Here is a 16,090-nt window from a genome sequence, read left to right as displayed (position 1 = left end):
AGTGTTGTGCACTTTGTATGTTCCCCTCATTCATTCTCCTACCACCTCGGCTTTTCCTGTCTCATTTCAGCTTTCCCAAGGATGGCCCTTTCAAGGCTGTAACACAGGTCCTAGCTGTGTTCTTTGAATAAAGCCCTAATGCATGCGCACCTTCTTCAGGTCTGCTTCTCCATCATCTGTCAGCCCAGCTGTCACAACCCACTCTTCCTCCAGCTATAGAGGAGCAGAGCAAGCATCCTGGCACCACAGGAAGGACATGGGGAAAAGGGGCATTAATGGGCCAAAAACAAACCAGTGGGGTGATTAATTTGGCTTCCCCTTCAACATTATGTTTATCCAGGTTGATTATGTAGCACTTAATTACTAATTTGCCCTACTTAAGCCAAGAGTGCTTTTAATTTTTAATGAGCTAAGGGAGGAAGATGCTGTTGCTTTGTAAAGAGCAGATATTTTATTTCCCCATTTTGTCTTACTCAACCAATTAATAACATTTCCAGGGATGTATATCCCTCTCGTGAGTTCTTTCTCCCTAGCTCCTTCCCATCCTCCTGGGTAAGCAAGCCATGGAAACGGACAACAGCCACTCTGAAACAAATGACATTTATACAAAATGAGGGACATGGGAGTCTTCCATAGCACTTCTAGCAGGTTTCTCATTTTCTGCAGAGCTGGGCTACTTCAGTTCTCCTCAAACGGCCATCGTGCACCAGCCTCCATAAGCTGCACCATATCATAAGGCTACACTTAACTCCACTGAGGACATCTATCTTGTTTTGAATAAAATGTGAGTCAAACCAAACAGTGTAGTTGGTGACATGTTAATTCACATTCAGATGCAAGTTCCTTATCACAGACCTAAACGAACCATTTAAGATTTAGCAACGCTCAGCAGAATGAGTATACAAGACAATGCTGGACATCTTCATATGTTCCTGAAGGTTCTCAGCACCCTGCTCTGGTCATACACAGGCTGACAGGCATGCAGCATTATCAAGGTACTCGCTTGCCTCCTGACTCAGTTAACCTTAGAGGAGAAAGGTAAAAAGCCCAGCTCTTTCCTTCTCCAGCCACTGCAATCAGACAGCTTCCACACCAACCAGTGTTCTGGCTACCATTCATTGACCTTCATCTACCAATATTAGAGTACAGCCATAAACTGTATAAATAGTCCACCTTTCAAACTCTCTAAATATCTATGGAAATTTAATTAAAACAGTGACATTTCAATATACATGTAAATTCTAATTTCTGGCCACCTAAGTTGATATCAGATTTTAAGTAATAGTAATCATACTTAGCTATAAAATAATCACTGTTACTAACTTATGTTAGGACGTAGCTTTTGGCTCAATTACTTTCTACCAGGTTACTTGTCTATTAGCTTCTCTGGTACTCTTTCCCCATTTGTAAAATTATCATGAGATGTAAAAGAATTTCATTGACACATCGAGAACAGTAGAAAAATTTAAAGGATAAAGTTTCTTAGAGACATCCTTGAAAAGAGATGCATCATTCGTGTTTCTCCACCAATGATACTTTCTCAATGGTTCACTGTAAAATATCAAAACCCCCCAACAAGCAACTGTAAAGATAGATTTTCTTCTGCACAGTTCTTAAGGTTGCAGCCAAAATTGCCTCATAATGGTGAGTCTTCATGTTCTGGGTCTGAATCGAGCCTTTTTCCAGTGGGGGTGAGGCATAGGATATGTGTATATGGTGTGTTCATGCATGAATGTGTGTGGTGTATGTGCATGTGTAGACATATGGGTGTGTACCTGTGTGTGTGTGTGTGTGTGTGTGTGTGTGTGTGTGTGTGTGTGTAAACATTACCATGCATATGTGCAGTTAGGGCTCTCCTCAATTTCTTCACTATTCTTGATTTTACTAAAGGTTTTGTCTTCTGTAATCTCAGATTTCACAGCCTAATTTACTATGGTGACTGCTAAACTATGCAGCATGGATTTGCTGTTTATGCATTGTATTCATTAATATAAAGGAAAAAACATGCTAACATATTTACATCATTTTGGTTTATCCCAATCAGGGCATTCATTTTAAAAAGCTATAATACATATGATAGAGTGAAGGGCTATACTTATATGCATTTGGTTTTATATATTTTATATATTTATTATATATATTTTATCTACAATCATACATATATAATGTAAAAATATAAGTGTATGTGCATATATGGTATAGAGAGCGAAGATTGTATCATAATCAAACAGCTTCCAATAAAATAAAGTCAAAGAATGAAGTAAATGTTATTTTAGTAACACAACTATGGAATCCTATGTTTCTAAGGACTCTGTAGATACTTGGCCATGGTTAAGTTTATTAAAAAAAACAAAAACAAAACAAAAACATGGCTCTTAAAATTTCCTTAATGAAAACTTCAGGGAAAGGAGGGGTGTTTTGGAAGAATATATTTGTTGGATGAATTTGTTTCCATTTTTATCTTATGCGTATGGGTGTTTGCCTGCATGTAGTTCTGTATACTGTGTGTTACCTGGTCCCTACAGAGGCTGGAGGAGGGACATTAGATTCTCTGGAACTGAAGTGAGAGATTGCTAGCTGCCATCATATGGGTGCTGGGAATAATCAAGCCAGGTTTTCTGCAAGAACAGTTAATGTTCTTAACCACTTGAACCAGCCCCCATTAGATCAAATCTGATTGATACCAATCGTACTAAAAGTATCTTTTATATAAATCTCTTGATGTGTTCTTTATTCACTCTATAAAATGTCAGCATGCAGATTATGACAAAAAGGAACACATAAACCATGACACGCTCACTGATGACAACATCAGTGTCGTGATAATGGCGAGTCAAACAGGACACCCTTCTGCTTTAGTTTCTGTTTGACAACTGACCAAGGAGTGATTTTCTAGGTACTGTACTACCTGTGAGAGGCACCTAAGCTGCCTACCATCTTGAAATCTATGTCCTCCCCAAGAGATGGACCGGTGCCCACCATGTCAATCAAGGTTTCACTCCCGTGCTTCAGAGTATTCATCTGCACAGTGGGCCCTGCTAACACCTGCTAGGTTGTTTCTGTAATACTAAGAACAGTAACAGATGGAAAGTAACAGGCCTGTGAGGAGTAGGAGAATCAGATGTTACATGTCTTTTATTCTTAAAAATAGAATTCTAATTTTGAGATAAATATTTTGACTTTTACACCCAGAGTGCTATTCTACAAAATGGATTGGAACCAAGACTGATAATTAGATCAGATTCCACATTTGTTTCTGTTCCTTTAGGAGGAAGAGATGTTTGTAAAATGATAAGGAAGCATTGATACCTAGCTACTGGCAATAAGTTTAACATGTGTTAGGACCAACATCGCATTCCCAATTTAATTCTTCTTGAATCTGTTAACTATCATCCAAAGTTTTTTATTGTTGTTGTTGAGTATTGGCATATTGGGGGGGAGGAACACACTGTGAAAATTTAATCTGAAATCTGAATCTGATCTAATTAGAACCCAGCATCTCATACCTTCAGGAACACATACGTAAGCAGAAAAGGGCAAACATATACTTAAAACCCATACTGTTATCAGGACAATATGTGAAATTGGTCAGAATATGAGATGCCCGAGCAGGCAAGATAAATTAAGTCTTAATTCACAAGAAACATGAACCTTGAATTTTTAGATACTGTTGGTGAGTGTATAAATTTTTACTTTATATAAAAGATCCTAAAACAAAGAATTCTCACCTGAGGAATACCGAATGGCAGAGAAGCACCTGAAAAAATGTTCAACATCCTTAATCATCAGGGAAATGCAAATCAAAACAACCCTGAGATTCCACCTCACACCAGTCAGAATGGCTAAGATCAAAAATTCAGGTGACAGCAGATGCTGGTGAGGATGTGGAGAAAGAGGAACACTCCTCCATTGCTGGTGGGATTGCAAGCTTGTACAACCACTCTGGAAATCAGTCTGGTGGTTCCTGAGAAAATTGGACATAGTACTACCAGAAGATCCAGCAATACCTCTCCTGGGCATATACCCAGAAGATGTTGCAACTGGTAAGAAGGACACATGCTCCACTATGTTTCTAGCAGCCTTATTTATAATAGCCAGAAGCTGGAAAGAACCCAGATGTCCCTCAGCAGAGGAATGGATACAGAAAATATGGCACATTTACACAATGGAGTACTACTCAGCTATTAAAAACAATGAATTCATGAAATTCTTAGGCAAATAGATGCATCTAGAGGCTATCATGCTGAGTGAGGTAACCCAGTCACAAAAGAACACACATGGTATGCACTCACTGATAAGCAGATATTAGCCCAGAAACTTAGAATATCCAAGATATAATTTGCAAAACACATGAAACTCAAGAAGAAGGAAAGTCAAAGTGTGGATACATAGCTCCTTCTTAGAATGGGGAACAAAATACCCATGGAAGGAGTTACAAAGACAAAGTTCAGAGCTAAGACAGAAGAAAAGACCATCCAGAGATGGCCCCACCCAGGGATCCATCCCATATACAACCACCAAACCCAGACACTATTGCATATGCCAGAAAGATTTTACTGACAGGACTCTGACATAGCTCTCTCTTGTGAGTCTATGCCAATGCCTGGCAAATACAGAAGTGGATGCTCACAGTCATCTACTGGATTGAACACAGGGCCCCTAATGTAGGAGCTAGAGAAAGTACCCAAGGAGCTAAAGGGGTCTGCAACCCTATAGGAGGAACAATGATATGAACTAACCAGTACCCCCTAGGAATTTGTCTCTAGTTGCATATGTAGCAGAGGATGGCCTAGTTGGCCATCAATGGGAGGAGAGGCCCTTGGTCTTGCGAAAGTCATATGCCCCAGTACAGGGGAATGCCAGGGCCAGGAAGTGGGAGTGGGTGGGTTGGGGAGCAGGGCAGGGGCAGGGTATAGGGGGGTTGGAGATAGTATTTGAAATGTAAATGAAGAAAATATCAATAAAAAAGGTCCTAAAATTAAGCAAAGATTTTTTTGACAGAACTTTTACATATATCCACAATCTGTTTTATAGTTAGACTGTGATAACTTAGACTCTGAATAAAAAATTAGCTACAGAGATGTCAACTGAAGCATTCATTAAAACAGTCAGCATAGCTGAGGTCTGGTAGAATAAGTATGGTATATTCTATGGGGTTGCATGTAACACACACAGGAGAAATGATTAAAAGGTTTACTACGTGTTCTTGGGTGCAGGAAAAACTGTAAAACAATATTCATTGTATTAACATACTTTGTAATTAAAATTATTCCAATTACAAACAAAAAGAACAACATATTAATTAGAATTGCTAAAGGAATTTTAGGGTAATAAGATTTTATATTTCTCTTCTGTCTCAATTGGATTCTCTAATTTTTCCTCAAGGAGCTTGAATTTCAGTTGTGTTTCAGAAAAGGGTTGGCAGGGTGGTGGTGTGGCACCAAACCAAGATCAAATCCATTAAGAAAGGGATGTTTTCACACTTCTGAACATCCTCGGCCTTTCCAAACCTCCAGAAGTTCAAGCAGACAGAATTTTATTTTACAAACTGAAAAACAGGCATTCATGGTGATAGCAAGGTCAACAGGACTCAAATCTCAGAAAGTTGATACTCCCCCCCCCAACACACACACACACACATACACACACACACACACACACACACACACACACACACACACACACACACACACACACAGAGAGAGAGAGAGAGAGAGAGAGAGAGACAGAGACAGAGACAGAGACAGAGACAGAGAGACAGAGATGTTTATACATAGACAAGAAATTTGAAGCACATCATAATTGAACTATGTGGCTCTAAATGAGGTAAATTTTATGCAAAAGACTGGGAGGGATGGCTTAAGCAAGCAAGAAGGGCCATTTGTAAAGCTTGACCTAGGGGTGGGCTGTCGTCCTCAGCAATGGTCTATCCTGTGGACACACACTAAAGAGGGTTGAGTGGCTGTCATTTGCAGGTAGGTGTTAGTTGGGGAGAAGCAGGAGTCTGGTGGGAGCTAATGGCAGTTCAGTGCCAGCACAGTCAGTAGCTGATGGGGACACCCCTCCAGTGGTGGGGTGGTGGAGAGGCTTCTAAGGACCTGGGTCATTTCCTCACACCCACACGACATTTACAGTGGCCATATGTGTTTGTTAGGCACCCATCACTGTCCCTTTTGCATAAATTTGTCTTGGGATCTTCAATCCTCTGCTTTGTAGGGAAAGGTTGGGAAAGGGAGAGGGCAGTTTAAGATAAATAGCACTCCTGGAATGAAAGCTTGTGGAACAAAACTTGCTTCTACTTAAGATAAAAAAAAGAAATACACAAAGTTAATGACCTCTGCAGGAGGTCTGAAGAAAGCAGCCACTGGAAAGGCACTTTATGTCTGTCTCCACTATGTGGTTGTTTTTTCTTTCACAACTTCCTGAAACTAGCTTCTTGTTTTATAATATATTTATATCTATATAGATAGATATAAATAGATTATATTTAATCATATATTTATTATTTATATTTAATTATTTTATAAATAAATATATTGTATATTTATATGTCCTATATAAATATATAATATATTAAAATTAAACTTATATATTTTAATTTTCATAGTATTATATTTTGCTACCAACTTCAAATGATATGTTTTGTGTTTCCTAGATATGCAGGGGATTATTTTGTAGCGCAGTGATACTGAGTGACACTTCATCAGCCAAGGCCATATGATTTCATACATACAAATAAGAGAATGGATAAGACTCCCTTCTACCTGTCCCTTGACACAGCTCAACATCTGGACTTTGATCCCAAGAGTAGCATACCTGTTTCCTGTTTTTGCAGCATTAAGCTGCGACATACAGATGGCATGACTTTCCTTGGGTGGAGCCAGACTGGAGGCTTCCTGAAGGACAGTTCATTAGGATACTCTTCAACCTTTATTCTTGAGTCCCTCATTTAAAAAGGGAATACTGAGAAGATATGGAAGGGTAGGAAAGGGTCAGAGAAGAGGGGCAAAGCCCTTGACGCTGAAACTCTGCATGGAGGAAAGAGCAGGGGGCATGAGAAAAGAATTGCCCCTATGTGCCAGCGCACGTGATAGCAATGGAACCTGGACTCAGCCCCTCTCTCTAACACTACTCTTGTAAAGTTCACCCATTCTCTTTTTCCTTTAGCTGACTAAATCCTCTCAGATTTCTGGTATGTAGAAGTTAGCAGTAACTTCTAGTAAAACCATTATTATGGCTCCCTTTGATCCACTGGTATTGGAAAAGGAAGGTATAAGCTCTACCCAAGCCTGATGTCACTCATGGCCACAGGAAATCGGGACAGGTTCTCTTCAAGCACATATAAGCTCTTTCTCTAATTTTCCAACCATGTCTTCTTCAACCCATGATCTTAGCCCTTCCTTTATCTGAAGGAGATGACCCTGGCAGTGTTTTCGGAGTCAGCCTATCTAGGTAAGATCCATCAACCATGACAGCTGAGGGAACTGGGTATCTGGCAGGAAGCACTCATCTTTCTTAGGCCCTGTGAGGACCAAGCTAGAATCTTGGAAGTTCTAAGAAAAGTCTGTGTTGAAGTTTAGGCTGAAAAGTATGAATCACAGACAGGATCATCTTGTGGAGTCTAAGCTAGTCTCAGGCTTGGTGAGCTCCATTTGCTTCTTTTTGGAGGAAATAAGAAGAATGCCAAGTGCATGTATTTATATTTCCAAAGCAGCTCCAGATGCAATCACACTAATGCCACTGCCTCCAGACTGGACCTTTTAGAGACAATTCATCACTACAGTCAGCCCATCCAATGACAATTAGTTGCACATATTATTTCGTATTGAGTAATTGATTAGTTTTTGTTTTGTGTATAGATTGAATGCATAGGTTTATGCATAGGCACCACCCCTGTTCAGGTACTCCCAGAAGCCAGAGAGGGCAGTAGACTCCCTGGTACCGGAGTTACAGATGATAACTCCACAGATGAACCACCTAATGTACTGGAAATTGGATGCAGGTCCTCTGGAAGAGCTGTGAAGTGCTTTAAGCACCAAGCCACATGCCCAGCTCCATTCTTAAACTGGAAATGGGCTTCTGCCACTGGAAGTTTCTAATGGTCTGTGTTTGTAAGTTTTCTGGGTCTCTCTTACAGGCCATGAAAGGGTATTATATGCATTAGGAGAGCTATACTAAAGAACTTAGCACAGGGTCTGCCACACTAGGCAGTCACAGCAAATTGAATTCTAATTATTGGGGTACTGTTAGAACACCTGGTTTGTCACTTAACACTGGGGCATGCGGGCAAGTGGTTGAAGTGCCTGGTTCTCAGCTGGTAGCTGGGGGTCTGACTTTCTTCCAGCTCTATACTGGCTGTTTCATGAGCTTGGCCAAGAGCTAGTACTCTGCTTCCAGGATTGGCTCAGCAACCAAGGATGTGTTCTACAGTGTCTAATATCTGCTCTACAAACCTCATCAGCCCAAGAGGACTACCAAAGCTCCAAGCATCAGATCTCACAAAAAAAAAAAAAAAAAAAAAAAAAAAAAGAAAAGAAAAGAAAAGAAAAAAGAAAAGAAAAGAAAAGAAAAGAAAAGAAAAGAAAAGAAAAGAAAGAGAAAAGATACAAGAGGAGAGGAAGATTGCCTAACTTCCCCATTTCTAAAATGGGGATACGAGAGCTGTGGTGGGGACTATATACGCTCAACCGAGCCATAGGAGAATTTACAAGCCAGCTACTGGCCACTGTTAGAGTTAGGGAAGTACAAGTGCAGAGGAGATGGTTGAGTCCTCAGAGTTTGCGTGTAGGGAGGCCAGCATTTGAGACCAAAAGGTCTAACTGCAGAGCCTGACTGTCATCATAGTCTACCTTATACTCATTTTTTAAAAGGATTTTTGTTGTTGTTATCATTTTAATGCTGGGAGCCTTTAACAACCTCTAGCATGTACAACATCTTTTGTTATTTCACATCAGGAAAAGCTTGTCTCTTACCAGAAACTAGGATGCTTCCTCTTTTTGAAAATAAGAATTATGCAATTTATCATGCTTTTTTTTTTTTTTTTTTTTTTTTTTTTGTCTTGGCTGCCAGGAAGCTCAGAGCAAAATCGTGTACTCAAATCACCACCACCAAATTGTTTCCGGCTTCCTAAACTTTGTTCCTTCTTTTTATTTTTAATTCTTTTTTTTTTTCCCCTCACCAACACTTTCTTTTGTGTTTCTTGTTGGCCCAGGCTTCAAAGGTATTTGGAAAGTGATGCAGATGAAATAAACAAATAAAACACTGAAGCCCATGTGGAAAACCAATATTTTGAGCATCAACTCTTTCACTTGATCAAAGGAAAATGGCCAAGCAGAAACTGAAGCTAAATAATGTAGGAGCTCCTATAAAGAGAGAGAAGCAGAACAATTCACATGAACAGAGGTGAAACCAAAGGGAGGCCACAGTGACTACGTCAGAGGCGGCGAGTGCCTGTGATTCTCTGGCTGCAACCTATCATTCCCTAATTATATCCTGTATGTGTTTTGCAAGCTGTGAGCTGCTGTCAAGAGGACAGACAGCCTCAGACAGGGCAGGGACCACAGCCACCCATGGATCCTAACATACCTGCACAGAAGTGAAGTCCCCTGAGGCACAGGCACCCAGAATAGCAGCTCCCACGAGGACAGACTCCACCTCTTGTGACAGGACCACAGGCATGCCTGCACAGGACAAAGTCATACCTTGGTTAACAGTAGAACCAGGGCTGTGAGGAGCCAGCAAACACCTCTGGAGGCAAACCCGCTGATGTCAAAGCAGCAGTACTTTATACCTCCCCGAAGTCCCCAGTCCTTGGGATTTGGGTTTTGGGAGATTTCTCTGCCTTGTGATGGCCAGTGTACCAGCCACAAGCCTCAAGGTGGCCAATACCATACCTATCAACTTGTAAGGCTTTGGCACCCAGGTTCCTGGTTTACCTCTAACTTTATCACATGTTTTGCTGGGCCCAGTAAAGGCTGAAATGAAAGGCTGTTCCCTGCTAATCCAGTCTCAGATGGGCTGATGGATACAGGCCATGGAAGGGCTGGTTCTCTGACTCATCTCCAGTACAAGCCATAATCCTTAGATAGTCTGGTAAGACCCTTACCATCTGGCTTCTCTTTTTCCTAGCCACCACATGAACCTACTTTCCTTGTGATTTCTTGAGTTGGTTTCAGAGCTCTTCCAGATGTCCATGTAACTGGCTCTTCACCACAGTACAAATGCAACCCTAGCTTTCCTTGGTCACTGTGTTTAGAACGATGAGACAACTTCATTGCTCCTTCTGTGCTCCTATATCCCCCACCCCCTTTTCTACCATGTGGTTTCCTTACTTAGTCCTGCACCTTGCCCTGCAACTGACATTACATGAGGCTAGGGGCTCCATTCTGTCTACCACCATGTCTCTGACACTTAGAGCAGGGTCCAAGCCATCAATTAACTGGTGAGAGAATGAGTCTCTGAGCCAGCGGTTGACAGTAACATGGGACTGAAACAGTCATGTGACTGAAATGTCATGCGAAGGTAAGTAGGTATCCACCAGGCGCAAAGAATCCGCCTACATGACAAGTGCCAAGGTTGAAGATCCATGTGGATTTCACAGGCAGTTCTGGTTCCTTACGTGATTTACACCTCTGCTTCTTCACTCAGTTCACAGTGTGATCCTAAGTTAGGATCTCCACCCCTCTGTACCTCAGTTTCCTGATCTGAAGGATGGGGATAAAATTCCACCTACTTTCACAGGATGACATGATTTTCTAATCAATAGATGACGGGAAATGCCACAGAGGAAAGGTCTGCAGCAGAAAGGCTTCCTTTAGACAAAGGCTACAGCCCTCTTCTTGCCTCTCTAGGGAAGCCCACTTAGTATCTTACCTATCTCCTCCAGTTCAGGTCAGCTCTAGCCATCCCCCTACACAGACAGTTGGTAAACAGAATCCTTCTGACATCTTAGAGGACTTGAAGAATTATAACAGAACCTGCTTCTCACTGTGCTACTAAGCCACCAGGAAAAGTGACAGATCTGAGAGAGGCTCAGGCCTGGCTTCCTCCCTGCTTTCTTTCTTTTGGAGTCCTTCCCCATCTCTTTAATGCCTTCAGCCCTGGTAACCTCCGGGCCAGTGGATGACACAGTGGACATGAAACTTAAATAAACATTTGAAGATAGGGATCCTACTTGGAAAGTTCTACAGATGAAATGGTTCCTTTAGACAAAGGCCACAGTTCCCTTCCCTCCTCTTCTAAGGAGGCTCATTTGCTAACTTACCTAGCTCCTCCAGGTCAGGTCAGCTCCCACCCCCTTACAGACAGCCAGGAAACAGAAATCAAATAGGGACCAGGCTCACTGCACAGGTGCACTGTGTGGGCTGGTGACAGCGCACTCAGGTGGAGCTCCCATGTTTGCATTCTGTGTGAAGCCCTGGGGACATGGTGGCTGTTACTGTTAGACTCAACATGGCCAAGAACAAAGGCTCTGTATGGATGTCATGGGAGCTGGAGAGCAGAGCTTCGAGGAAGGAAAAAGACAGATACCAGGCCACAAAGAAAGGTACTGGTGGCTCAGCCAGAAATCATACTACACGCTGTGTAAATCTGTTACCACTCAGGCCTCCTATTGATAGAGAACTGGGTTTTTTTGTTTGTTTGTTTTGTTTTGTTTTGTTTTAAGACACTCTTCCAAACATTGTTCATCTTCAGCTCTTCACAATAGACCCACAACTTCACAATTTCTGAGTAGGAAGGAATGAGTCCTAGGCTGCTCCCTTAGACAGTAGAGGCCAGGGGAACCCCCTAGTAGCTCCTCATTAGCTCTCACTCTTGAATTGGCTTGCCAGAGTTTGAATTCTGGCTTCCTTGCTGACACAGCTGTGCAATATTAGACAGGTTGTTTAACCATTTCTTACCTCTGTTTTCTCATTTGCAAAGTGCCCTCTGGTTAAAACTGAACTAAGCTCCTATCTTGGGCTGGGTCCCTCCAGTTCCTCATCCCTAAGCCTAGGGAATAGAAATAGGTTAGCAGCTATGGGGGTCTTCCTGGCTGCCTAGGTTTTCCTTACCTCTGTAAATAAACCCTTTATTCAAGTTGGCCAAGTTTAAGTAAGCTTACCTTTCCTGCCTGGCCTGTCACCTCTGATCTCCGGGTCTCTATTATATTCTTCTGCACACTGGTCAGAAGACAATGGAAACTTTGCTGTTTGGTAATGGACTTCTTGGAGACATCTTGTTCTTTGTATCCTCAAGCCAAGTACTTGACAGCCTGTGTACCCAGGGGGTGCTTGTGAGTGTTGGCGGGAGGAGGGGTGTTGGGGGGTAAAGAACTAAAAGTCAGAATAGTGAGACAGGAAGAAGGAAACCCTAGAGAAACTGCCAGCCCTAAAAAAGCACAATTTACAAGACTGAACATTTAGTCCCAAGTCTGCAGGACGGTTACAGTTACTTGGTACACGCATGCAGACTGTTTTTGGAAATCACAGTTAAGTCCATGGCCAGGGTACAGGAAGTGCCTCTGGTGCCCAAGTCATTTCCCAAGGTGGTACAGCCCATATTTCCTGCCTTAATAAAGCCTGCTTTTCCTAACCTGGCCAAAATTGCTTATAAAATCTTAAACTCTTTTTCTCCACCATGCCTTCTCCTTTTGGGGCATAGGGCTGCCTGGAGGGAGGAAGTGAAGCAACAGGCTAGGATCACTCCCTATGAGCTCCAAGAACCTAGAACTCAATTCCCCAGAGTGGTCTACATGAGGTAGACAACAACGTTGTGGTTTTTTTCAGAAGAGGGACCCCAGGCTCTCACAAGTAAAGTGACTTCCTCTACGTCAGACAGCTGGCCTGCTGATCTTTCCACTACTCGGCTCTGCAATTTTTCATGCGGATGTCTGAGGATTTCATACTATGCTGTGTTTTGCTCTACATTGTTCTGGACAGGGAAAGCAGCGCAATTGTAGTGCTTAAAGGTACCAGGGCCTCACCTTTCCCCAGGCTTCTTTACAGAACAGACTCAAGTGCATTCCTTTCTCTGAGCCCTGGGTAAAGGCAGGAAGAGGGAGGCTTTGCCTGGAATGTCAGCTATTTTATCGGATGCATTAATGAGTTTAGCAGAAGCCAAAGCATTTGAAGGCAGATGCACTGTGCCATCCTTTGTCAGTCATGAGTAGAGGAATTTCAGGCCAAGAAAAGGTCTCTTTGTCCACAACTGTAACTAGCCAGTAGTTAGAGACAAAGGGTCCAATTTCTGCCTGAACCCAAACAGCCACTAACAGCCTTCCATTCAGCAGCCCAGAGAACAACAGTTCCCAATGCAGAGCTTGCAGCAAAGTGGCATTCCCTGGCTTTTTTGACGCTCAGGGACACATGACTAGAGGATGGCCCATTTTCACAAAACCCTGAGCTGTCGTGCCTGCCCAGGCTGTTCCCAGGTCACCTCTGGCTACCCTGCTCAAGGGTCCTCTTTTCCCCATTCCCTGTACTGAAGCTGGCTTTTAACCTGCTTCCATCCAGGTGGGATGTGGCTTTGGGTAACTAAAAGCTAAGAAGTGGGGAATCACAGAGCAGACTTCAGGCCTGTGTCTTAGCTGAGCCATCCAGCTGATCTTACTTTCATTTCTGTCTACTCCACTCTTTGTGGTCCACTTCTGCAGGTTTACAAACCTTGGAACAGGGCTGGCATCATCGGAGAGCAATAAAGGAAAGGTCCAGAAACCTGGCTCAATGGCCCAATCCCAATCCCAATATTATGTGGCTGCCTGATTTAGGGAAGCCAATTGAATGTACCTCTCCTGTCCTTCTTCCTTCTTTGTTTGACTACAATGCAGTCTACTTTCTAATTTCAGCAGTTAGGGAGAATTAATGATTGCAGTATGATTCCTACCAACAGACTAGGCACTTGGCTGAGGGGGGCAAAGTCCATGCTTCCCCACATCCTAATCGATCTTTAACACAACATGCTTTTCTAGGTGAGCCCCCAAATTGTGCCTTGGTCTACTTCTCTGTAAGATATGAATAGGTATTCTAGTTAGTTCCTTATTTAGTACCTTATATGCAGGGAATGAGCCTATCACTTGGATAAAGGCCCCGTATCTGCATGGCCTGGAGCAGGAATGATCTCATGAGTCAGTCTGAGCTCAGACACCAACCTACTCGCTATGGAAGAAACACAATGGGTGGGTTCATACGGAATGGAGCCCAGGGTAAGGTGGGCTCATGACAGACATCTATGCCCCCCGCCAACTACCACCACAAGGGGAGCCTTATCCTGTGCTTATACCTGGTGTCTGGGTACCGAGCAATGGGTACAGGAGGGCGCAACAGTCTCCAGGAGACACTTGGGGAGAAGATACTAGAATGTTGAAGGTACTAGCACAGGGAGACTTGAAGCTAGGTCAGGGTTTATTTATACCCCTGCAAGGTGTCCTCCCAGAGAGCTTTTCCTGGAGCTCTGGACTCTTCCCAGATGCCAGTTTGCCACTGTCCCCTACTCCCTATGCCCATCACAAAGATGCTAAACGCATGACTTTACGACCAGAACCCCTTGGGCACTGAGATGGAATCTCAGCATTTGGGTGCCCTTGGAATTACAGGCCCATGCTAGATCTTGTCCACAGCATTTTGGACCTAGGTTCCTTCTTCAGATAGCCTGATCACTTACCCTGTGCTACAAGATCCAAAACTGAGCAAAGTGCACATTATGCTCTTCCCACTCAGGGCTCTTCTCACAGTGTATTTATTATGTCTGTTTCCTTTCTGCCTTTCTGGGGAGTCCATGAGCTTCATGGAGCTCAGGTCATGTTTTATTCATTTGTTTGTCTTCAATATTCCCCACATAATGCTTGGTACTCAAAAAAGATGGGTAAATGCTCCTTGAATTAAGATCTGTCCTTGCCAACTTTGGTGTCTTGTTTAGTAACTGCACATATCTGAGAGTGCTTTTTTCCATCATGAAGACACAGATTGCACCATTACCTCGATAACTTGAGTCACCACAATGGTTCCCTATCCTCAGCCTGCCTTTACCTTTCACCTCTGCTGACAACCCAAGGTTTTCCACCAGCCCTATATCCCTGCCCTGAGGCTTACCAGTAATGTCAGCATGCATTTGCACAAAAAGCGGATTCTTGCTTAGGCCTCCACATAAGAAGAGGGTACTGAGAGAGTGCCCTGCTGCCTCCATTGTTTCAATGATGAAGCGAGTCCCAAACTTAAAGGAGAAAGCAGAAGAAAACATTAGGGTGGCAGTGAAGGCACACCATCAGCAACTCTCATATTTGGCATGTGCTTGGCCCGGCACCGAGCACTCTGCCTTACCCTCCTAGAGATTTGAGGCTCAGGGGTCATGCCTGTGATCACACACTCAAGCTGTGATCGCACAGCTGGCTCACACATAGAATTCTACCTTGTAGAATGACTCCCAACCCCTGCATGCTCCTTTTGCTTCTCTCAGGATTAATATGACAAAGAGTAAAACAGTTGGGCTGTTATCACAGCTCATGTGTTTACTTTTTATATTGTTTTAATTTTGTATGGGATTATAATAAAATTACATCATTTTTCCCTTCAAGCCTCCTGATATACCCCTCCCTATCTTTCAAATTAATAGTCTTTTATTAATTTTTCTTACTTAATGTCTGAAGCATGTGGGTCTTTCCTCATCCACTCTAGCATGTCTATTGGTGTTCATGTTTGGGCAGTCAGTTATGTTGCTGAGATTTTATGCTTGTAGCTTCTGACATTCTTAGGAGACATGGTCTTCCAGCAAACTCTCTGATTCTCTGATTCTTACAACTTTTCCATCCACTCTTCTGCAATGTTCTCAGAGCCTTAAGTATCACTTCTCATTTTAACACAGTACATTCAAATGTACTGTGATGAGAGTCAATTGTGGCTCAGGCCCTCTATGAGGGTCTTCCCATGGGCTCACACGTGGGGTGGTCTCCATTCACTAAATTGGAACTGACAATATTGTCATTAGAAAAGTCACACACACATACACACACACACACACACTCACCAAGAGAGAGAGAAACAGAGAGACAGACAGACAGACAGACAGAGAGAAAGAGAGAGAGAGAGAGAGAGAGAAAGAGCAAAAAATAAAAATA

The 16,090-nt window shown here is 42.7% G+C and overlaps 1 protein-coding gene across 19 annotated transcripts in view; it reads right to left on the bottom strand.

Moving 5' to 3' along the window:
- Fggy (FGGY carbohydrate kinase domain containing) overlaps window positions 1-16,090 on the bottom strand; it is a 369,460-nt gene that overhangs the window by 67,678 nt on the left and 285,692 nt on the right. For 14 of the 19 annotated variants that reach the window (XM_030253874.1, XM_030253871.1, NM_001113412.1 and 11 more), the window contains 2 exons: window positions 15,069-15,189; window positions 9,586-9,680 (listed from right to left, as the gene is read on the bottom strand). In XM_030253874.1, coding sequence (XP_030109734.1) covers window positions 9,586-9,680; window positions 15,069-15,189 — 216 coding nt within the window. The remainder of the gene's footprint in view (window positions 1-9,585; window positions 9,681-15,068; window positions 15,190-16,090) is intronic. The other 5 variants (XM_017320430.2, XM_017320429.1, XM_006503468.3 and 2 more) reach the window with 1 other exon arrangement.

Source organism: Mus musculus, chromosome 4, assembly GCF_000001635.26.
Source record: "Mus musculus strain C57BL/6J chromosome 4, GRCm38.p6 C57BL/6J".
NCBI classification, from domain to species: Eukaryota; Metazoa; Chordata; class Mammalia; order Rodentia; family Muridae; genus Mus; species Mus musculus.
Note: the sequence above shows the minus strand (reverse complement) of the source record. Positions and strands in the feature narration are given on the sequence as shown.